The sequence below is a fragment of the Hyaena hyaena genome, unplaced genomic scaffold (genome assembly GCF_003009895.1).
Source record: "Hyaena hyaena isolate Hyena2069 unplaced genomic scaffold, ASM300989v1 scaffold_689, whole genome shotgun sequence".
NCBI classification, from domain to species: domain Eukaryota; kingdom Metazoa; phylum Chordata; class Mammalia; order Carnivora; family Hyaenidae; genus Hyaena; species Hyaena hyaena.
Window position 1 is genome coordinate 577,345 of NW_024081322.1, and position 19,916 is coordinate 597,260.

The following is a 19,916-nucleotide window of genomic DNA, read 5'->3' on the forward strand; positions in this document are numbered from 1 at the left end:
CACTCATATATCAAAGTGAATTTCAAGAACCATTGGCTCAGTTGTGATCATGTGACATTCGCCATCACGTACTACGCCTAATACAAGACATTGCTTGTTTATCAAGTTAAAATTTATTAGAAATGTTTGCTTCTCAGGCAGGACACTCACAGAACAAGTTACTCACAATCCAAGGTTTCATTGTATATGTAGAAGTATGAAAATATTGGGAAATCTAGCCTGTGTATTATAATTTATGTTGTTCCTAATTTTATACATCATTTTTAAAAATTTAAATATAGACTTTAAAATATATTTATGCCTAAAAGACAGGAACAATTTTATAGATTTTAGTATAAATTGTTAGGTTTCTTTCCAAAAATTATAATCTTAACAGGTGTAAGAATATATATCTGTAAATATTTATTATAAGTAAGAAAGGCTGTGCTAATCTGACAGGAAAATAGTATCATATTTAATCCCCTTACACTCAATTACTAATATGTTTTAAAGATTTTATTTAAAGTATAGGTATCTGCATGTACTCTTTTGCAAATTACCTACTCTTGCCCTTTGAATACTGTTTAATGGTGAGCCAAGTATTTTTCTTATTAATTTGCATACATGAGTTATATTCTGACTTTAAATCTTTGTTTCAAATGATCTTTTTAATTATTAAATTTTTTGATTGTTATACCATAAGGGTTTGCTAACTCTTTGGTTGATCTGAAATTTAGTCTTAATTATGATATAAAGTGAAGCTATAAAGTGATCCACCCCACCCTGAAGATCATTTATTGAATAATCCATCACATTCTTCACTGGTTTGTAAGGATTCCTCTATTACATATTATACCCTTACACATGAATTCCATTTTACTTGAACTCTCTGTTCTATTGATTTATTTTTGAACAACTATTTCTAGTCCACCAAGCCTCTGCTCTGATAATCACACTATGTAGCCAAGATCTTATGGATAGAATTGCACGGTCTCATATCCCCAACTTAGGCATTCTGTTTTCTACTGCCAAAAAACTCCTACTTTCCAATTGCTTCCATCTGTTTCCAAGATAACTATTTTTCAACTCAAGCATGATCTTTAGTCTTCAAAAGTCTACTACCTTCTATGTCTAGTTTTCCCACCTTCAGCTTATAAAACCTAGTTGGTACTTCAATCACTTTCATTTGGCGTATCTTTACCCAATGCCCAGTTTCCTGGCTCTAGAGAGAAAATGGAGACAAGACAGAGAAGTTCCCTGTCTTCTTGAAGCTGTTATTTTAGTAAGCAGACAGAACAGAGAAAGCAATAATCATTTGAAAAAAAAAGTCTAAGTAAAAGGAATAGCCAGGAAAGGAACCAAAATGCAGGACCTACTTTTCAGACAGTAATAAGAACTCTCTGAGAAGATGGTATTTGAAAATGAAGGCAGAAAAGGATCAAGCTAGGAGAAAACATTCCAGGAAGAAGGCATGCAAAAACAAAGCTCAGCAGTTAAAAGAGGTTGGCATGTTGCTCCATCCGTCTTTGTGATACACTCATTTAACAAAACTCCAGGCCTGGGTGCAGCCAAATCTCCACTTTCTTTGTGCTTGCTGTAGGAAAAAGAAATACTTAATAGGGCAGAGGGAAGTCACTCTGTTTTTGAGGGTACCATCTCAACTGAGCTGCCATTACTCCAGTCAATTTGTTCTCCTACTCTCTGAAACAACTATTTTGAAACTTCTCTCTCCTTAAAACTTTTGACCTGCCAACTCTCTCACTCTCAACAAATGGACTCAACTCTTGAGACAGAAAAACTGAAACCATCAGAGAGATGCCTTCAACTCTCAAAGTCTCCACTCCAAACCCACCACGATAATATTTACCTGTAGAAACGGAGGTAGGCTTCTCATCTTAAAGCTAGTTATTCCATTTGGCTCTTGAATTCCTCTCCTCCTACCCTCTTGGAAAAATTATTCTACCTTTTTCTCTCTTGTACACAGCATTCAATTTCAGCCTCTCTGTGAGGCTGAAATCTCATAAATCTCGTAAGCATTTATACTCACTTCAGTACGACAACATTCTGACTTGGGAGAGAATTTTTTTCTCAAGAAAATAATTCTCTCCCAAGTCAGAATTATACATAAATTAAATGGTCTACCATGGGAGATGGCATCCCTGGAAATGTTCCAGAATAAACTGGATGCCTCACTGACAGAAAAGCAGTAGAGGCCTCAAATACAAGACTGGTCACTGAACCAGGTACAGCTGTCAGATTTCTTCTCACCTTGAGAATTTCTGATTTAAAGGTAATGGAAATGGTCTACTGGGGATCTCCATTAAATGTTAACTTTAATATAGCTTAATAACAAATCCTTAGGTACACCTTTGGATTCTTCCTTATGAAGGATATAAACTTAATAGGGTACATGCCTGCCATCAAATTTGAAGTCAATAGCCTTGAAACTCAACTAAAATGAATCAAAATACAGAGACCCTCTATTTCATCTATACCCCAAGCTAAAGTCAGACTGAAGGCAGACCGTGTCAGAGCAATTTGGAGTTCTCACCCAGTCTGGATTCTCAGACATCTGTACCATCAAGAATTTCTTCATGAACTTACCCTAGTCTACATAAGGGTTAAATACATAAAGCTAGAATTCCCTTCAGAATATGCCTCAATAAATTCTATGAACCACTTACTTTAGTCTTACCCTAAATATGCCTTCTAGGAGTTCCATTTAAGTTTGTATATACTTGACAGCAGTGGTAACTGCTACAACCTCAAGCTGTGTTTCCACTGCAGATCTTTAATGTGTATAATCACCTCACAGTTTAGAAGACAGGGGCTCTATCATGCTACCCCAGTTACTAAAAAGCACAGCTTTAGGTATCCTATTCATTGTCAAGGGATGCTTGAATAAATGTTTTTAAAAAAAGGGACGCCTGGGTGGCTTAGTCGGTTAAGCGTCCGACTTTCGCTTAGGTCATGATCTCGCGGTTCGTGGGTTCGAGCCCCGTGTTTGTGGGCTCAAGCCCCATGTCGGGCTCTGTGCTGACTGCCAGCTCAGAGCCTGGAGCCTGTTTCAGTCTGTGACTCCCTCTCTCTGACCCTCCCCTGCTCATGCTGTCTCTCTCTCTCTCCTAGAAATAAATAAAACATTTAAAAAATTTTTTAAAAAATGTTTTAAAAAAAATCAATTTCTAAAAATTAGTAGTACTGGCAGGTGGAGGAAGGAGAGCAGATTTACCCTTATCCACCACCACCTTCTCCTCCTCTAACATCTGAAAATGTGATTACTTCCTAAAAATTTTATTATAAGTAACAATTAATGCAAAGTATCTACCTTTGCATTTGATATTGTATCAAAATTACCTTAAAGAGCCAGATAATATTTCTTATTGCAAAATAATAAATTCTTAATCAGCCAAGAATCTGCAAGTAATTACATTTGTGGCTATTGATTATTAGTCTGTAAGCTCTCTACAAACCCTTGAATTATAGGAAAGTGTATACCTATTACTTCCTTCAAATAAAACTAATTTTCTAAGATCTACTAAATTTAGAACTTAAATATGTTTTCCCCTGATAGTATTCTAATTGTTTAATTACTTTTAGGTTTTTTTTTTAACAGAAACTTAGCACTGCCTGAATATTTTAATGATCTTGAAACACTATAATGTTTCTAAAGAAAGGTATTTCTACGGTCGTCTTGTATCACAATTCCTATGAAGTCAAGAATTATACTTTGTAAAGTGAGTATTATGTTCTTGTTGTTTGAAACCATCCAAAAGTCCATATTAGTAGTATGTATTTAAAGACCACCCTACAGATGGACTTTTTTTTTTTTTGCATATTTTAGTCACTTTTCCTAAATTGCATATTCTAAGCCAATGAACCATTCCTTAACAATTAAAATTATTTTCCTTTTAAAACGTCTTTGAAATTCCATGGTTCTGGTTTGTTTTCTATCCAAGAGTATCATAAGAATTTATTTTAAACACCTAACTATACAGAAAAATAATCTAATGATCCAATTATAATAATAATCTCTTCCTCATCATATTCAAGACTTTAATAAGAAAAAAATTACTATATGGTATAATTCCGCAGCTTTCCCCTATGAGTTTAGTCAAGAAAGAGTCCTAAACCTAATACGTCTATAGTCAAATTTATAAAATATGTGAAGTCCAGAGAAACATCGCCAATGTAACCATTCCATTTAAAATTCTGATAACTGGTAATAGCAGAGGCAAATACAGTTAGACAGTAGTTCTACTTCCCAAAACAGACATACTATATGTCTCTGTGAAGCACAAACATTAACATTTTATGCACCTATAAGTACCTATAATATACATACATATATTCACTTTATAGATCTTATTAAGAATCATAAAACTCCTTGGAATACATAAAAATGAGACAAATGACAAGAACAGCTTCTTACCTGATAGATGTCAGAAAGACTGCTGCTCCCAGAATCGCTAGTGATACTACATCCTGAATGGCTAGAAGACACGTGCGTCACCTGTGGGTGGAGACTGTCAGTAAGGTGTAGTTTTGTGAAATCTGCAGGAAGCTACGGAAGGAGCAGGAGAAACAAGATTACCATTAGAATCAAGAGCTCTTAAGACACTGAAACATTTTATTATACTCTACTCCATACCATTTACCCAAGAGTACTAAGAAAGATCCTTCTTTTTTTTTTCTTAATAGTCTGTTGTCAAGTTGGTTTCCATAGAACACCCAGTGCTCGTCCCCACAAATGCCCTCCTCCATGCCCATCACTCCCTTTCCCTCCCCCACCCCCCTCAGCCCTCAGTTTGATCTCAGCATTCAAGAGTCTCTCATGGTTTGTTTTTCAAGTTCACAAACTATTAAATATTGTCCCTATTTATCAAAAATCACAAAATAAAATTTTAAAGTTTATGGACGTTCAATGAGCCCTAATACTAAATTCAATGCTTAAAGAGGTGGATTTGGTGGTTAAGATTAACTTGAGTGAGCATTTAATTCAGTGATGACAACTTTCAAATTATATACCATTGAGCAAATTAATCTACTGCTATTTGTTAGCCACTATAAACACAACTTTGTAGCAAGAAATAGCTTAAACAAAAAAAAAAACAGATTTGAGGTTCTTATATGCCTAAATAATACCTAAAAGTAAAAAAAAAAAAAAAGCATCTTAGAATTGACAAAATATTTTGCTATATAAGTAACTGTGCTAGGTTCTATGGAGAAAACAGAATAGGATGCCTTCAAAGAGCTTAGAATTGAGAAAGTTATGGACAACATTTATCAATCTATACACATACACATAAATATCAATTTTCTATCTGTTCAGCTTAAACCCTAAATAAAATAGCCTCTGTTGAACAGAGTCACTAAGCATCCCTCAAGTATTTCTATCACTCTCCTATATAACAGAGAAAAGGTATTGAAAAAGAAAACATCCATACATTTGCCCATTCAACAAACATCTGCTGAGACTTTTTCCTCTTACTGTGTGCTGGTCAGTGAATGAGACCTAAGAAAATACTGCCCTTAAGAATCTTACAGTATAAGTCATTATCAGTTCTTCTGAATTAAAAAGGGGCATTATTTATAATATCCCGCTTATACTATTGGCCAGTAATACACATGACATTTCAAAATATATGCTGATATCATGCAATAGTGGTAACATTCTCTTTACTCCCTACATATTAATCCTATTTAGCTACTGAATAATAAAGAAGAATGTTAAAATACAACTTAAGAGTTTATCTTAGTACCATTCCCTTCTCTCCTTTGATCCTTATCCCTTCTCCTCTTTCCAAAAACAAGATGCCATTCTGTAGATTAGAATAAGTTTCCCAAGGGAGGCAATTCATTTTTATGGCAATAACCAATGAATTTTAATACTTCAAAGTTCCAAACAAAGGGACAAAAAGTACTTATATCTATCACTCAGAATTGACTTAATAAACAGGTTATGATATTTAATGATATTAAATACAGGCTATGAAGGAATATTTTTGACTTCATGAGAAACAAGGTATACAAAGAAAAGTCTTAGAAACAAATGTATTAGGAGACATATGATTAGATGTCAGATAAATGGGAAAAAACATATATATTGGAGGAGCTCAGAGAAGTGAGATATACTTAAATGGCTGAGATCATTGCAAACATGACATATCTCACTAAGTGTTTTTTAAAAGTCTGATAATTGAAGATGCTCTGAAATATTAGATAAAATTCAGGAGAATAACAATTCTTCTATAAGGAATAGATAGGTGGGTTAACTCTAAATTGAAAGTTTGTATATATTTACTCACAAAGTTTAACAGTGAAATATTTGCAGGACTTCTATAGGAACAATTTGAAGACAACAATCTCCCAAGATGCACTAATGACTATGATTTTGCACGTTGCTAAGTGATAGATATCAGATATTAAAATAATGTGTCCAAAACCAGGATAAATACTCTTCATCATCCCAGCTACATTTCCATTATATCAGTCACTCACTGCAGAAGGCAACTGGGGAAACATTACTCAATGGCTCAGTGATTTTAAAAGGCATAATAAATCAATACATATAATTACAGAACAGTAAACTGATTTCTATTGATTATCTTTAATAGACAGAAATTAGGTTGACATGTGCCACATAGGGTGATTTTTAAAATTAACTTAAATGTGTCAAATGAAGACATCATTAATGAATTTTTACTCACTAGCCACTTATTTATTCAAGTCTCAAAGGACTCTCTTCAGTATCCATAAGCTGGTCATCTTTGCTAAGAATTCCTTGTGCGGAAAGCACTAGGAGCTACAAAGCTCTCCATCTAATAGAACACACGTGGATCCAGCCTTTACGTACCACGATCTATTCATCCATGCTAGCTGACAGCCGCAGACACCAGAATTACCTGGCTATGCTAGGCTAAGAACCATAAAGGCTGTTTACAAAACAAAAAAGAAATATTTTCATTCTTAAGAATTCAATTCTATTTTATACATAAATACTTATTCAGTATCTGTTATGTCAGACTATTAGGCCCAGAGAATATGGAGGTGAATATGACATTCCCGACTCTAAATGTAACTAACTTCTACTACCCAGAATGTCATTGAAATTGGGGTTACCCACAATAGAAAAATAAATCAAACGTATTATGTTAAATAGGGCTTTTATTCCAACCCCCAACGTGTATTTTTTGCAGAAAAGCATGAAATAATATTATGTTAAACTCAGAGCATGTGTATACATAATATAGTATTAACTGAATACTTCTTTATATTAGAACAGATGCCATATTTAGGAAAGCCTTAAATTTCCCCCCACAGATTGGGAGAATAGTGTCATGATTAAATTCACTGACAGTACACTTCAACTACAGTTGGGATAAGTGTGGAATGGGAGAAGTTGTGGAAGTTGTTCCCATAGAGGGAGAGTCTGAACTGCACTGATATGACTCCACTGGCGACAACACCCTAAAATAGAGACCTGAACCCACATCTAGGGAAATTAGACTTTAAGAGGCAAATGCACTATAGAGACTGGGAGTCAGGGAACAAACACTGTTACACAGACACAGATTTAAACATGAGATCAACAAGGGTAGCACAGAATCCCTAGGGAGGTAGTAACTCACAGTCAGAGTAAAATATACCCCCCAACAAAGGGGGGATATGACATGCCAAAGACAACAAGATTCATTTATTCCAAACTTTTCTAGTCTTGACCCAGTGACTATATAAAATACTATCAGTATCCTATTTAATTAAATTTCAGATTAAAATGGGGCTGTGAATTATCTTGGGACTCTAGCCACCATTTATAACAGAAACTGTATAAAATGAGAGAAATTTTTGAAGTTGGGACTATATACAGCAATTACCTGAATAATACTAGATAGTAATGAAAGGGGAAATGAATGCATTTTATACATTTTGATCTTAATACCAATATATTTCACAATTTATTTAAAATTTAAAGGAGTCTCTTATACTTTTCCTTTTACATTTAAAAATTTTAATATTTGATATATGAAAATATCACTCCTCAAATTTTTCCTGGATCAAAGACTAAAATAGGAATGGTTGTGGATCACAACTGCAATAAACTACTATTAGGCAAATGACTGAATCAAAGTTTAACCACAAACACTATTAACTACATAAACACAGGGTAGGGGCGTCTAGGTGGCTCAGTCGGTTAAGCATCTGACTTCGGCTAAGGTCATGATCTTGTGGTTTGTGGGTTCAAGTTCCATGTCAGCCTCTGTGCTGACAGTTCAGAGCCTAGAGCCTGCTTCGGATTCTGTGTCTCCCTCTCTCTCTGCCCCTCCCACACTTGCGCTCTATCAAAAATAAGCAAACATTAAAAAAAAAGAAACACAGGGTAATATTAAAATTAGATACTTAAATGCATAAAGTGAGCATAAACAAAATCATAAGTTTCATAAAATCTGGTTATCAATTATTTAGTAACTTGTTTTCTTTTGGGAGAAACAGGGATGCCACAACAATTAGCTGTAAACACGTACTATACAAAAGGCTTCAGTCTCATATACGAGCAGGCATTTGATGATAGCCTTTGATTTATTAGTCTAATGATTGGCATTTATAAAATTGCTTCTAATTTTACCAGTTAATAAATGAACTGTTTTGAACATAAATGCAATGAGTTTGAGTGCCTTGAAGTGTCTGACATGAATAAGTAAATACTTTGTTTCATGTTTCCTAATGCATTATTATTATCCCAGGTTTGCTGAGAAATCCAGTAGCTAAAAAAGACTGAAAAACAAAAAACAAAAAATACTGCCACCAATATTTGAAATTTATATAACTGAAAAATTTCCCAATTAACCTTAGAATCACTTTATTTCAAGAAACAGTAACAAGTCATACAAGGTTTGGGGTGATTGTTGGGATCTGTGCAATCTTCCCTGGCAGTTTACCTTGAGTAACACTTTGAAGGTAAATTAAATATCCTACTCAGTGACTGAAACCTAACTTTATATTGAGATGTATTACTAAGAGTTTACCCAAATAAATACTGTTTTCCTCCTATCATCACAGAAGTTCTGTAAGTATTCTTTATGCTCATGTTTTCAAGCTCTGCAAGGAAGAGGTTGGTATGTTAACTGAACACATTAACAATTTTTTTCAGAGATGTTAGTGAAAAGAGTCTCCTATACTTTCTACTCATTCATCACTGATTGGAAATCTGTGTTGTGAGGATTAAATGAATGGCGGGGCACAAAGCATTTAGGGTAGGGTCTGGTACACAGAAATCACTACAGAAGTGTGTCAGTTATAATTACCATATGCAGACGCTGTGTAAGAAACAGGTCCTTTTTAGCTCCAGAATTCCTGCAGTTGAAATCTAAGACTAGATACCAGTGGGTTACTGAGCTCCTCCCTGAGAGGGCTTTAGCGGCCAAAATCATCCAGCCACAAACACTATTCCCTCATCCACTTTAGAATTCAAGTTGTGTTTTAAAAGCAATTTCTATTCTCTTTGTGTGTCTGTACATACGTACGTACGTACACACACACACACACATGCACGCATGTACCCTGTATTTCTTTTACTACTTATCTTTTCAGTTAATATTAGTCCTGACATTCTCTGACCTGTTTCTACATACAGCTTGAAATAAGCACGAATATTATTTATAGTTCATTTTAAAGTCTACTTTATACTATGGTTGACTTTTATATCTCTCAATCATAATATTTCTTTAAGAACACCAGATAAGGGAAACATTTGGTCTCCTGAATATTATTCATCAGAAATAAGTTTTGCAGAGGCACCTGGCTGGCTTTGTCAGTTAAATGTCTGACTTTGGCTCGGGTCATGATCTCATGGTTCGTGGGTTTGAGACTCACATCGGGCTCTCTGCTGAAAGCTCAGAGCCTGGAGCCCATTTTAGATTCTGTGTCCTTCGCTCTCTGCCCCTCCCCCTGCTTATGCTGTTTGTCTCTCTCTAAAAATAAACAAACATTAAAACATTTTTTTAATTAAAAAAATTTTTTTTCAGAGTGCCTGGATGGCTCTGCCAGTTAAGCATCCAACTGTTGGTTTCAGCTCAGGTCATAAAATCACAGTTCAGGAGGTTGAGTCCTGCATCAGGCTCCATGCAAAACAGCATGGGATTCCCTCTCTCCCTTTCTCTCTGCCCCTCCCCTGCTCATGCTCTTGCAAGCGTGCACACACTCTCTCTCTCTCTCTCTCTCTCTCAAAGTAAATAAACTTTAAAAAAAAGAGTAGTTTTTGCTTCCCTTATACTGCCTTATGATATACGCTGAGATCCAATACTTATTCTTGATTACATCATCCATCAGTATTCCACAAAGTGAAAGATGTTTGCACAATATACAATTTCTTTTGTTCATAAACATAAAGGCCAGAAAGTCTCAAAAGTGTCATGAGATAACAATTTAATAAGCCAATAGATCTAATTATATTTCTCATTAATATATATGGAGACATGTTTTAATGTTGTTATGACTATGTTTTACAGGAATGGGTGTACAAAAATTTGCTTTGTATCTACTGGAAAAATCTGACAAAAATTAATAATTTGTGAAAACATTCTCCCAGGCTCCTGTCAGACTTAAAAGACATAAACCTCATGTCAGACATATATGGAGTAATCATCTATTCAACCTCCTCCTAAGTCAGGCAACTTTGAACAAGTTAATTAACTTTTATATACCTTAGTTTCTTCCATCAAAAGAACAGAACATAATACAATGACTAAATGAAATAGTCATTGTAACCTATAGAATCTACCTTTCTGATGCCTCTTTCTTCCTTTTCATTCCCTCTGTCATTTTCTAGTCAAGGTTCTCCATCACCTTAGGTCAGATATTTTTCAAATTAAATGAAGAAAAACTTACTTATTTGACACTGTCATACCTAACACTACCATTGTAGTTTACTTATTATATATATTCCCCCAAGTATGTTCATACATAGAAACTTACTGCTTAGAATACTGTACTAAATTTTATAAAGTAAATAATCTCATTACATGCTATACTTATAGTCCAATTACTCCCTTTTATAAATTTCTCTCAAAGTGACAAGAACTTGGGGAATTTGTGCTTTTGTGCACGTATGATGTTTGACTGCAAAAGTCTCCATGTATTTGACCCAGACGCATGCTACCAACCTGGCCAGGCTTGGCCACAGTACGTTATCCTTGCTGCTCTGAGCACATGGTGTCTACAGGACAGTCTGCACAGAAACACCACTGCGTAGGGGTGGGGGCAGGGTGGAAGTACAAGTGTAGTCATGTTTTATTTCAAAACTTCTTTGCTACTATCCGACACTAAAATTAAGTTTTAGAAGGAGCTGTAATAGAAGTCGCTATTAAGATAAGCTTATATACATAAATATTTCATTTGGCTTTCTGTCCAAAAATAAACCTTCAGGTGTTAGAATTAACTGCTGAAATATGGTAGTGACCTAGCCCTCACCTCAAGGCAGAAAGGGCACTCTCATTTTTTTTCTAGGGTTGGTAACATAGATGAATCATAAATGTCATTGCCTATAATTGGGCAAATTACAAACTAATTCTTACACCTATGGAATAGTGTTTATTTGAACACAAATAGGACACCTATAGCCCTTTGTTAAAGAAAATAAACAATCAAAACTAGTAAACTGATGTTTTTAAGCAAATGCTTTTAAATAGCGTTTTCTACTAGATGTTGAATGAAAGCACTGAACAGAAGGAACTCACATGACTTTTACTTCAAAACAGAAAAGTAGAATCCTTTAGTATGATAAGAAAGTATATGAACTTATTCAGGTACCATATATTCCAAAATGTAAGGCTATGCCCCATTTTTTTTTTTTTTTAAAAGAAGGCAATAAAAAGAACACACCTGTATACCAGTTCCCATGTGCCAGGCCTGGGTATAAGCACTTGCAGATATATTAGGTCATTTAATTCTTACAAGTATCTTATGAAGTAGATGTTATTATGACCATTTTAATTAGGAGGAAACTAAGGCACAGAAACGTTAAGTGATTTGCACAAAGATCATATAGTGAAAAGGTGGTAGAGAAGGAATCCAGCTCCGGATGTCTGGCTATAGAGAACAAACGCTCGTGTATTCAACTTAATGCATTCATTAATTTAGTAGTGACTTGAAAGCTCTCATGGATACTTATGAAATGGTCAAATGGCTGCTTATATCAATGTATGAATATAGTGTCTTACACAAATTTTAAAATCATACTGAAAAATACTAATTTAAAATAAGTTCTCACTCTCATTTTCATAAAATAATCTGAAAACTTTACATCCATATCCTAACAGAATTTCCATCCCTTCTAAATTGTTTGAGATACATTACTTTTTTGGAATCTATATGTGATGGGGCAGATTGGTGAAGGTGGTTTTTCATTTGTCTTATAGGCTCTTTATAAAATCATTGGCTATTTACTTTATAAACTAATCTTTAAAATATCACAGTTATAGTCAGTACTTGCAATCTTGAGATCACATATCCAGGAATTATTATTAAATCTGTGTCAAGTGTAAAGCTCTTTTAACTCCTTTATACCAGTTCCATCATGTGACACTTATAAGCATTCCAAGCTAGCAATGTTTGAGGTCATTTCTGCATTATGTTCCTTATGGAAGAGTATTTTTGAAATCTTTTTTTTAAAAAACGTAAAATAAGGGCACCTGGGTGGCTCAGGGTTAAGTGTCCGACTTCAGCTCAGGTCATGATCTCATGGTTTGTGGGTTCAAGCCCCACGTCAGGCTCTGTGCTGACAGCTAGCTCAGAGCCCAGAGCCTGTCTTCAGATTCTGTGTCTCCCTCTCTCTCTAACCCTCCCCTGCTCATGCTGTCTCTATCTCCCTCTCAAAAATAAATAAAACATTAAAAAAAATTTTTTTAAATGGTAAAATAAATTATGAAAGAACCTCATAAAATATGTGAGGAGAGCAACTCCTTTTCCGGTAGTTATTTTTGGCAGAAACTAAACCTCGCCTGATATATAATTTCCCTAACATTTGATAATCAGAAAAAAAAATCATGCACACATATACATTGAGTTAGTTTTAAGCTAGTCACCTAATTTCATCATCTTAAAGGGAGACACCTGGCATAGTGAGCGCAGTTCTGTAATTGATATCAGAACTGATGAAAGTTTGTCATCTGAAAGCTGTATTTTTTCAAAATGAAAATGTTTTATCTATGACCTAAAATAAAACAAACTGCTTATACAATTTTCCACAGAAATACTGAGGTAGTTATTAATTATTATGCTTTATGGCCAAATGAAATGTCCCAATGCCTATTAAGAAACACAGTTTTACGACGGTTTAAGTGACAGCCACTCCATACTCACCCCACCCCATCCCCAGTCCTACCCCCCGACACACTATATAATCCCTTCTTCTTTTCAATTTATTTGCAATCATCAATAACCACTGATCTGAAAAGCATACACTTCTCTAAGGGATTCCAAAAAAAAAATGCCTACATCACTCAGTCCAAGAAATTGTCAGTAAAATACATGGCAGCTGTTGGCACCGAGGTAACTAAAACTTAAAAATCATCCTCTGAGCTGCATTCCACCTATTTAAACCCCAACACCTTTGTACACTTTCTCTTCATGTTGGTAACAATTACCGCCATTATTCTGGGGTTATGTACTATGTAATGAGCAAGGGGCCCAGTATTTGGCATCTATTTGTTCTAACAGTTACAAAAAGCTCAGATACTGCTAAAGAAACGGAAGCTCAAACAACTCAAGTGACTTGTCCAAAGACACCAGATAACAGGTTCCAAAATCTCTCCCCTTTTTACTTTGTACCCTGACTCTATAGATTATTTATTATTTGGGGCCACATTCTAACTCAATCTTTGCACCTGTGTACTCCATTATTTAAACAGGAAACACCTTAAAAGAACTTTACACTAATATAAGCATAGCCTCATTTTCTAATGTGAAAGCCAACCCAAATAATACACTTTTTAGCAAAATTTGTGATTATCCATATGGTAATACTGATAATATCCTGTAGGTGCTAAAACTTGAGTCCTCAGTCTCTTGTTTTCCAGGACCAAGTGGGACTGGTGCTATGGAAGTAGCAGTCTCTGGAGAAGTAGAGAAGTTGCTGGTAATACCAGAAACCAGCTTCTGTGACCAATTAGACAACAACTCTGATGAGCTCCAAAGGGACTCTGCTTAGTTATCCCAGCCTTAAAAATGCTCAAGGGAGTATGAAGTTAGGGAAATGAGTGTTTAAAGTCAAGGAAAAAAAAAATCCTAGTGGATCTATGGAGAACCCTAAGCTGCCTTCTTTTTGAATAAAAATAAACAGTTGATTTGGGGAAAAAGCCTCACACAATTCAAGACATTAACCTACAAGTAATTCATTTTGTAAAAGTTGTAAAAGCTACTATACATCCAAATGCAAAATTACTAAGGTCTCCATGCCACACAACACCATAAAATGTCTGCGACTGACTAGCTATTTATCGGTGTCCTCCCTTCCGGGAAGCACAGCTTGACTACATTTCCCAACCTCCGCTACAGTGGCATATGTGCCTGTATAACTGAGTTCAGGCCTTAGAAGTATGCACAAACACAAGTGATGCATGACATATCCACACCTTACTTTTACAAATACTCCATAAGACCTGTCTTGATCCTTTTCCTTTTGCAGCAAAAAGTCTCTGTTGGAAGACAACAGAAGCTTTGTTTTGAAAGTTAGGCAACTGAGCCACAAAACAGAGAGGACTTGATTCTTGAATCACTGCTTAGAACGGAACTATCCACTAAGTGATCAAGTGTATTTGCTTCAGATTTACGCAAAAAAGAAATAAACTTGTGTTTCTGAACTAAATAAATGATATAAATACATTAACTTAATACATTTAAATACCTTAACTCATTTAAGTACTCAGTGAGACCTATTTGTGAAAAATCTTCCACAATGAAATTCTAAATTCCTTAAGGAGAAGTTAGGGAGGGCTCTGATAATAACCTCATAGTACTATGTGAATCTGGATAAAATAAACATTAGAGTTCTTTGACTTAGTCAAACACATTTACTGAAAACCCACTTTATGCTGGTATAACAGGCACTACTCCAGTTTTTCTAGATATAGGAATAAGAAAGATAAACTCCCTGCTCTCAAGGATCTTGCAATGAGTGGATGGAGACATATAATAAAAGGGTAGTGAAGAATATTGTCAAATAAGTGCTGCATTCAACAAAGACTAAACAAGACTGATATATTATGCTGAGAGAAATAAGTCAGTCAGAGAAAGATAAATAGCATTTGATTTCATGCATATATGGAATTTAAGAATCAAAACCAACGATCACAGGGGGAAGAAAAAGAAAGAGGCAAAACCAAGAAACAGATGCTTAACTCTCTATAGAGAACACAATGATTACCAGAGGAGAGATGGGGAGGGGCGTGGTTGAACAGGTGACAGGGATTAGGGAGGGCACTTGTGATGAGCACCAGGTGTTGTATGGAAGTGCTGAATCACTAAATTGCACACCTGAAACTAATATTACACTGTGTGTTAACTAGCTGGAATTTGAATAAAAACTACAAAGAGAGAGAGAGAGACTGATATGATGAAGAGTCACAGGATAGCTAGGGAAGATCTAAGATGTGATACTGAGATGAGAAAATTATTTTTTATACTTTATTTCCTAAAGGGACAGTTCTAATCATACCATTTTATTAGGTGTATACCGATATATATATACACACAATATATATATACACATACATATATCTTACATATTATACACATATACATACATATGTGTATATATACACACATACTTTATATAACATATACATCACTTTCCATATATTTACAAAGTATATGTTATATTTAACGTTGTGTAAAAGTGAGATAAGTCTAGTATATCACTAAGCCAAAGGAATATAATTACTAAACATTTTATTATAAATTGTTGGTTATACAACTTAAAAGTAAAATCACCTAAGTATCATAGTGCCTTATGAACCAAATATATTTGGTATAAAATATATTTGGAGTTGTTCAGTGCCCTAAGAGTTGGAAAGCACTAATATTTGCTCGCATTTCAAGACACAAATAATATATGATGGAAATATAAGTCTTCTAAATAATTATTTGTTCTTAAAAAATACTGCTGAATAAGTTAAATGGAAATTTAAGTCTAAACTCACCTACTTGTAATCATACTCAAAACTTCATTGAATAGATTGACTGCTTGAGAAAAAAAAATTCTATTAAAGTTTGTTATAATCCTTTAAAAACAGGAATTAATCTTTATTTCCCTAGGAAAAAACCTGGATATACTCAACATCCTTGATTCCACAGATTTTACATCCCAGCACTTTGTGTGTGGTAGTAGGAAGTTGAGGGGGGGTGGGGAGTGATGACCAAACAAGTAAGAATATACCACACGAAGTTTAAGTAAGTGGAACATTGATAGATAGGATAGAGGATATAGAGGGCAGAAGGTCTCACTGCTAAGAAAACATTTCAATAAAGACCTTACTGGAGGGAATGTCTGACCCCTGCAGATACACAAAGGGGAAACAGGCATTACACATATAGGGACATGAGCAAAAGTTAAAGGCAGGGGTGGCCTTGATATGTTTCAGAAATAGAATTTAGGAATTCTATTAGGAATTAGGACAGAGAGAGATTCTATGGTGAAATTATGTAGGAAAGCTATGGTAATAATGTTGGATTTTATCCTGAGTGAGATGGGAAGCCACTGGAGGGTTCTGAGCATTCACGAGGTATGCAGCATACATTGAAAACATTTTTCTAAAGTTTTTAACGTGAATATTATACTACATTTTTGGTAAATATTTATGAGTAATTCCACATTACTAAATAGAAAAAGATGTTTATTACAACTTGTGTCAAGAGGCAAACAGAGGCATTGTGGCTTGTCTTGATGGACACACCATAGGGAGGTAGTGTGACTAAACTGGGAAGCCATGTCCATTTTCAGTTATCATTTATGGGTACACTGGCCATATAGCTTAATTTATTGAAAAATCCCACCCCATTTATGTAACACACACCCATACCTATACATCTACTTTGATTCTGACTGACATCAAGGATCTTACCTCTAATAGTTCATTTCTAGATTTCATGCAAACACTACTACAACAACTGCTACTTGCCCAGTGATGAGTATTACAACTTAGCTAGATAATAATCTTTAAATCAAAAAATAATTACATGTTATCCCTCTTAAGTTACTAACAAAAATAGTAGGTATTCTTTTATGCGGCTAGTATTCTCACTTTTTCCTTTTACTTCAAAGATAAAGATATTCATTGCAGCATTTATTTCCAAGGACTTCCATGCTACGACATTTAATTTAATGTTTATTGTCAAGGGCTTTATGTGTCAACCGTGGCACAGCAGATAATTTCATTGCTTTAGCTCTGTCTGGAGGGCACTACGGGAGAACTGACTGAACATCTGTGGTGCGTTACTCATTGCCCAGGGTCAGCAGAGATGCATACTGCATAAACTGCAAGAAGCCTAACAGCTTTTTCCTTTTTCTCCATCTTCCCTTTTTTTTCCTTTGTTAAGACTAATAAACCTTAGACACCATATCATCAAGTGAATAGTCTGAATTACTAAGACACAGTCAAACACACGTTACCTCATAAGGAGACTCCTTCCTAATACCCTCACTTCTGTCAATGCTCCAGCATTTTTCATGACCTTCTCAGTCATCTGCAAAGATTTATTTACATAATCAATCGAGCAACTCTCTTAGAAAGCACATTCTTCCTAAATCAACACCAACATTTAGAAGTCTATCACTCTATTAAGCCTTTACTTTCCTCAAACTTCATCTACTTTCTCTGAACTTCTCTGTTAAGTGTGTATGGGTATGCATACTAATTTATTATCCTAAGTTTAAATCAGGAACATAAAATGGCATTATTTAAGAAACACTTGGGGAATCTTTACGACTGCTTTAACATAATCTGTGGTGTCAGCGCATATGTGCATGCAGGTACACACACATATAAACAAGCACTTAATAAACTGAAAATGTCTTTAGATTTAAACAGTGTAACTGTCATAACCCACAAGTTACATAGGCTCAATTCACCGTGAACTCACCATCAGCAAAAGCAAGAACTTACAAAATAAGCCAAGCTCACAGTGGCAATGCTGTGACAGGGGATTTACAAATACTACCCTGCCTCACTCTAATGCTCCCTGCACTACCACTGTCCTATCCAGCTTCCTGCAAGTCTTTTATTTCCCTTTCAATCTCTTTTCCAACTTGCAGCCAGGGGAAACTTTTAAAAGATGACAGAAAAATACACATTGTCATCCCGTCAATCCCCTGACACAAATCTTTTACTGGATGCTCTTCACCCTCAAAATAATGTTTATATTTCTCACCACCGCACCTACTATCTTCTCCTTTTCATCTTCTCACACACCTCTCACCCCTCAGTCTCTGAACTAGATCTATAAAGCTACTTATGGCTATTTAAGAGTCATACTCTGTATCTCTCTTCTGGGTCTTCCCCATTCCATCCTAGAAGAACAATCACCCCAAGGCTGGCTACTTCTCTGAACTCTCCTACTGGAGGTTAGAAGTTCTTGTAAGATGTTCCTGTGAACCTAGAATGTTGCCTGTCACAGAACTTAACCATACTTTACAGTAGCTGCTGATTTAACTCTCTACATGAGTCCAAAAGGGACCATGCCTGCCTTTTTCATCACACTTTCCCTTGCTTCAAAGTGCCTAAAACACAGTTGGTACTTAATAAATGCACAAACCACTGAACTATTAGTCCTAGTCTAAGAGCTGAGGACACTGCGGCTGAGAGACACTGAACAAGAACTATCTGTTGTCAATGTTCTCTCCCTACCCAAGTCCACAGTCACCCCTTCCTACCAGCCATTATATGTAGTATCACCAGAAAAAAATAAAAGACAATGGGCAGAAAAAGTAAGATAAAATTATACTAAGCCTAGGCTAACAGTAATTATAGTTAAGCAATATATTCAGTGTGGATTTCCTGGAAGTCAGGACAAAAAAAAGCTAAAGACAAAAACCTCTGGACTAAAATATTTTTAACTTGTTGTATGTATAGATTCCAAAAGAGGAGTCTGGCAAATGAAGAGTGTTTGAACTCTGCTCAGAAATGTAAGATTCATCCATCTACTTAATTATTTAACACGTATTTACTGGCTTGCCTCAATGAACAAGGCGCTGTTATAGAAGCTAGTTGTACAGCAAGGAATTGGATTAGCAAAGTCCCTATGCTCCAGAATTTATATGTCTAGAGGCAAGACGGGCTTGAGGATGAATCAGAAAGAAAAGTAACAATAAATACAACAATTTTAGATATCCATAAGCACTACAAAGACAATGCTAAAAATGTAAGGTGATATACTGGGGAGTGATGGTTGGGAATAGGGAGCTATTTTATTTTGTAATTTTATTTTATTTTTTATTTTTTAATCGCAATTTAGTTAATATACAGTGCAGTCTTGGCTTCAGGAATAGAACCCAGTAATTCATCTCTTACATATGACATCCAGTGTTCATCCTGAAAAGTGCCCTTCTTAATGTCCATCAGTCATTTAACCCACTCCTACCCACATCAACCCTCATTTATTTTCTCTGTATTTAAGAGTCTTTTATGGTTTACCTCCCTGTTTTTACTTTTTCCTTCCCCTCCCCATATGGTCATCTGTTAAGTTTCTCAAATTCCACATATGAGTGAAATCATACGATGTTTGTCTTTCTCTGAACTTAGTTTGCTTAGCATAATATCCTACACTTCCATTTATGTTGTTGCAAATGGGAAGATTTCATTCTTTTTCACTGCTGAGGAGTATTCCATTATATATACATATATATATATATATCTCCATATATATATATATACATATATATATAT

General features: G+C 35.2%; 1 protein-coding gene across 6 annotated transcripts in view; it reads right to left on the minus strand.

Moving 5' to 3' along the window:
• Positions 1-19,916, minus strand: part of RAPGEF2 (Rap guanine nucleotide exchange factor 2) — a 246,596-nt gene that overhangs the window by 49,105 nt on the left and 177,575 nt on the right. For all 6 annotated transcript variants that reach the window (XM_039217432.1, XM_039217428.1, XM_039217429.1 and 3 more), the window contains one exon: positions 4,412-4,543. In XM_039217432.1, coding sequence (XP_039073363.1) covers positions 4,412-4,543 — 132 coding nt within the window. The remainder of the gene's footprint in view (positions 1-4,411; positions 4,544-19,916) is intronic.